At 39.1% G+C, this 5,000-nt stretch overlaps 1 protein-coding gene across 1 annotated transcript in view; it reads left to right on the plus strand.

Annotated features, from left to right (window-relative positions):
* OTUD4 (OTU deubiquitinase 4) overlaps nucleotides 1-5,000 on the plus strand; it is a 64,092-nt gene that overhangs the window by 45,276 nt on the left and 13,816 nt on the right. The window contains exons 19-21 of the mRNA XM_014949896.1: nucleotides 3,636-3,774; nucleotides 4,659-4,738; nucleotides 4,814-4,928. Coding sequence (XP_014805382.1) covers nucleotides 3,636-3,774; nucleotides 4,659-4,738; nucleotides 4,814-4,928 — 334 coding nt within the window. The remainder of the gene's footprint in view (nucleotides 1-3,635; nucleotides 3,775-4,658; nucleotides 4,739-4,813; nucleotides 4,929-5,000) is intronic.

A 5,000-nucleotide genomic window follows, 5' to 3' on the forward strand; every position in this document is an offset into this window, starting at 1 on the left:
CACTTTGCATAATTTAGCAATGGATGAATCTGAGTGATACTGATCAAGGTTGCTCTCTATTTTTTTTTTCTCTCCCCACCTCTCTGCTTATCCCAGAGATAAGTATTATGTGTCATGAAGGCATAATAGTATTGTATCAGCTGATGGCAAAGCGTCACTGGACTTCTTATATAAATTCATATTTCTGCTTTTGTAAACTTCTTTAGACCCAGTCAGTCTGTCAGGCTGCTACGCAGACCGGGGATAATTTAAACCAGAAAAAGTTCTCAAACAATTAGAGAAGAAACAGCAAGTGGACAGCAGAGGTGGAAGAGCAGAAGGATAAAGGTAAAAATAAATTTTTTTAGATCAAGGCGCTTTTTTTGTTGTTGTTGGCTTGTTTTTATTACCAGCCTCAGAATTTATTCAAGGTGGGACATCTGTTTAGGCAATGAGGGGAAAATTATCATTAGTAATAGTGTCAAACTGAGCTGGGCTCAAGGTAGCAAAGGTGTGGTTGGGGAAGAAAGTACATTTTCCTGCTTTGTGAATGTTGCTGAGAGATCAGGCTCCTTGCTGGGGTTTTGGAAGTAAATGGGAAGAGGAATGAGAGAAACAAAAAGACTGTCAGAGCTACCCTAAATTAGATCTTGTTGAAATTCTAGTGAGTGTGGGAGACGGTGCCAGTGGGAGGAGTGTTAAGAGTGCTTACTGGAGTCAGTGAAGTAAAAGTATTCCATGCAGCATGGTTCAGAATTAGTGGTACAGGAAAATAAATACAGTGGTACAGAGAGAGGGGTGAAGCTGGTGTACAGAGGAGTTGAAAAAACCCAAACACCTCTGTTTACAGCAGAAAGAGCTGTACATGGTCAACATTTGTTTGGGTTTTCTCCCTTTCCCCCCAGTCTGTTATAACAATCTTTAGCTTCTTTTCATTGACACTAAGCTTTTCTTCTCCTGTGAGAAAATGGAACGTGCCAGTAACAGATGAAAGCTGTAGCTGTCAGGTGGTAGTTAGTAAATCTTTGCTAAATGCAACTGATAATATTTTTTTAAAATTATTTTATTTTTTGTCCTATCAGCTTTGCAATAACTAAAGGCCAAATTTGGTCTTGGCTTCTTCCTTTTTTTTTTTTTTTTTTCCTGACTAAATAAAATTCAAACTCTGTAGCCTCCTCTTAGAAGCTGTTCCTTCCCTCTGTTTTTTTTTATTGTTGTTGTTCCCTTGTCTCTGGTAATAGCAGAGGCACAATATCTTGTACCATATTATTTATGGTACTTGTGCTCCTTAGTCCCTCTTACAACATGTTAAGTCTCACGGGGACTGATGTTACCTATTTTTCATTCTCCAAAAATCTGAAAACTTGTTTCATCAGCAATGTCAGAAACAATGCCCAGGAAGAGAAAGCTCTTTATTACAATGTCATGATAGATTTTGCTGAAGTGCATGTACAGCTTTCTCTGGGTTGTTTTTTTTGTGACTCTCTGGATTGCATTGCCTCTCCTGAAACTAGGTTTAGGGCATAGATTGTACTTCTTTCTGAATATTTAGAGATTCCTATTGATGCTTATAATCAATATTATTTGAATTTACATTGTTGAGTGTGATGGTGCATGTAACTAAGCTTAAAAAAAGTACATATCTATTTAGCTGCTACTATTAAACTTTTATGTGCGTGAACTTAATTGACAAGCAGTAGTAGCCAGATTTGAACATAAGCTAGAATGTGAAGAACTTGTACAAATCTTAATATATGAAAGTTATGCCATGACTGTTTTTCAGCACCGTCTCCCCCACAAAGTGTTTTCTAGTGCTTGAGAAATTCAACTTTCTGCATCAGTATGAAAACTTTCTAGATTTGTTGAACCACTGAAGCCTTCTACACTCATCTGTCTTAATCTGTTATAAGTAGACAAGACTAAGCTTCTCTTAACACTTGAATATGGAAATGCAGATCAAAACATTCTCACTTTAAGCAAAGTACAAACTTAATTTTTTTTTTCACTGGGAGGGATTTAGGGTGAATGATACGTGTTTAAAGAGACGGCTACATTTCTGTCCTGCTTCCCTCACACATCACCAAAATGGTGACCAAACACCAGTAAAGAACTCCTGTAGAGCTTTGAAAACCCGGGTTGAAGAAGGTTGTGTTACTGCCCTAACTACTGTTTGTTTTAGGATGCTTTGATCTTTGATAAAAATTGAAGTTTTAAGTTTTCTGAACTTATATTTGCTGAGGTAGGCTTTGTTTTGAAGATTTAACTTTGGAAAGACAAACTTTAACTGGCTTAAGTTATGATAGCCATAAGTGGTGTAATGGTTCATTTACTAGGTTATGTCTTGGTGTTACAGAGTCAAATTCCAGGCAGATCCACTTAAGTCAGAAGCTTGATCCAAATTCATCTGAGGTAATCTTAAAGAAAAGACCAAATTTTTTTTTTTAAATGTTATTGCTTCTCTGATACATGATTAGCAGAGCACTAGCTGCCTTTAGAGCTGTGGCTGCTGCTGCTTTACAGCTTGTAGTGAAACACTTCTAAGGCTGGAGGCTTGTGTTGCTGTCAGCTTTCCTGTAACTCGTACTTAACAGTCTTTCTCTGCAATCTGAGTTCTCAAATCTGGGCTGTAGAGAACACTTATTAATCTGGATTTGTAATTGCTTAGTACAGTCTGTACTTGCAGTATGTTGGGACTACAGAAGATTTGATATTTACTAATAGCTGCTGTGCTAGCAGACCACCATCTCTGAAGTTCAGCGAAGATTTGTGGCCTCTTGTTGGCTTTTAACCTTTGCTGTCCTTTGAATGAGCAAAATGTTACACTAGTATAAAAGTGATTGGGTGCTTAGCCCACTTTGTATGTAGTGTGGTTTAGTATCTTTGAATGCCTCTTTGAAAAGTAAATCTCACCGTTGGACTAGCCATGTCTGTTGTTTCTAACTTTGCTTTAGAAGAATAGTCAAGATGAGAGTTATCCAAAAGCTTCATCTCCTTTGGAACAAGTAAAAACAGATTCTCCAGTTCTTGCTGAGCAAGTAAGAAATGTTTGTTTGATTTCAAAGTTTTCCGGTCAGGAGACTTCAGACAAAGGGGAGCTTCATCACAGCCACGTATGTATTAGAATACTGGCTTTTAATTACATAGTCATTCCTATGGTGATAATGCTTACAGTTAGAAGCCTGTTACATCCAACACAAAGACTGTAGAAGGACAACCCTTGATAAAAAAGTAAAAGTATGTCCTTTCTCTTCTGAGAAGGGTTAATTCATATCTTTCTGCTAAGATAATTGTGCTTTTCAAGTTAAATTCTTCACTTTTGCTTTTTCAAGTTTCTCCAAGGTTATGGATAATCATTTGTGAGAGTGGCTTTTTAATTTTTTCGGATGGGAGAGACTAAATGTAATGCTTGTGGAGGTGGTTATAACACTGCTGGCTGGCTGTGCTACAGGCGTGTTCTGGGTAGAGCTCAGAGCAGAGCTCTTCACACAGTGATGTAACTTATCACACATCTCTTATCTACACAGCCTGTCGCAGTGGCTGTGGTGGTAGTCTGAACAATAACGAGTCATCAAACCTTTTTTGGGTAGAATTCAGACACTTTAGGGGTCCCCAACAACGGTGATTTAGAATAATTTTGTGTGATCTCTTTGTTCTAGAACCTGGCAGAATGCTTACCGAGCGTCACTCCAACACCCTCACCAGTTTTTTCTGAGGTGCATTTACCTCCAGCAGTGCCTTCTGTACCAGCCATCGTGCCAGCTTGGCCAAGTGAGCCAACAACCTATGGACCAGCAGGTTTGAAGAAATACTAATGTCAATCGGAAAGTACTAACCCCCAAAAATACTTCAACAGCCTTGCTAAATTGAAGATGCCTCCAGGAGACACAGTTTCCTATAACTTCACATTCCAAAGGGAGTCATTTATGGGAATGTAGTTTCTCACTGCTGAAAGCCAGTGAGAGCTCTGGTAGATCTTTGATTGCCCATTTGTATAGTTTGCTTTACCCTGTACCTCAAGGTGGAAGAGGGATGTGTATCCAACTCTGTTTTTCTCCTGAGTGGTGTAGTGTTGAGTTCTGAGGGGACTTATTCTGAGGATCTGCTCAAGGTAGAACCCATTGTCAGCGTGTTGAAGTGTTTGTGCTCTGTGTCCCCTGTAATAAGCTCTTTGATTCACCCAGGACTCAGCTTGGGTCTGGAATGTCTGGAACTAATGAGATCCAGTTGGACCCAGCTGCAGAGCCAGTATAAACCTTTTCCTGTTCTGTGTATATCTTCTGATATGTGGAATTAGCTTAGATTCAGTATTGCTCGTTAGATCAAGTGCTATATTTTTTCTCCTGCTGTTGTATTTCTGTACAAGAACCAGCTTTGGAGTCAGACCTGGCTCTAAATAACCAGAGTCAGAAGAAGAACTGCAGAGTCACATAAAAGTTTGTTTCCCACCCCCCCCTTTTTTCTTCCCATTTCCTATTTCCTTCTGGTATTCATAATTTTAAAAATAAATAAGGGAAGAGTTTATGGAAAGCTTAACTATTTCACTCTTTCTGAAGACTGTTCTCTGCATTTAGCCAAATCTTCTTTTATTTGTAACTTTCCAACTTCAGAATTTTCTCCTATGTCTTTCTGAATACAGTTGAGCTACGTTACAATGGTGTGGTTTTTTTTTTCCTTTGTAGGTATTCCACCCCAAATACCTGCTTCTTCATTGATGCCAGCCCCAGCAACGGGACCTGACTCTCTTGTATCACAGGCTCAGGTAACATCTGCTCCAGTTGCTGGAGTTCCCGTGTCTCTACAAGCAGTTAACCAGCCTTTAATGCCTTTGCCTCAGACTCTGAATCCTTATCAGGATCCTCTGTACCCTGGATTCCCTTTCAGTGAAAAGGGAGAAAGAGCTGTTGCACCCTCTTACTCCCTGTGCAATACTGGGGAAGACTTACCTAAAGGTGAGAAGCTAGAGGGAGGTCTGGATTTTATACCTCTTTTTTTTTTTTTTTTTTTTTCCTAATGGGTTTTTT

The sequence above is a fragment of the Calidris pugnax genome, unplaced genomic scaffold (assembly GCF_001431845.1).
Source record: "Calidris pugnax isolate Ruff unplaced genomic scaffold, ASM143184v1 scaffold42, whole genome shotgun sequence".
Taxonomy (NCBI): Eukaryota; Metazoa; Chordata; class Aves; order Charadriiformes; family Scolopacidae; genus Calidris; species Calidris pugnax.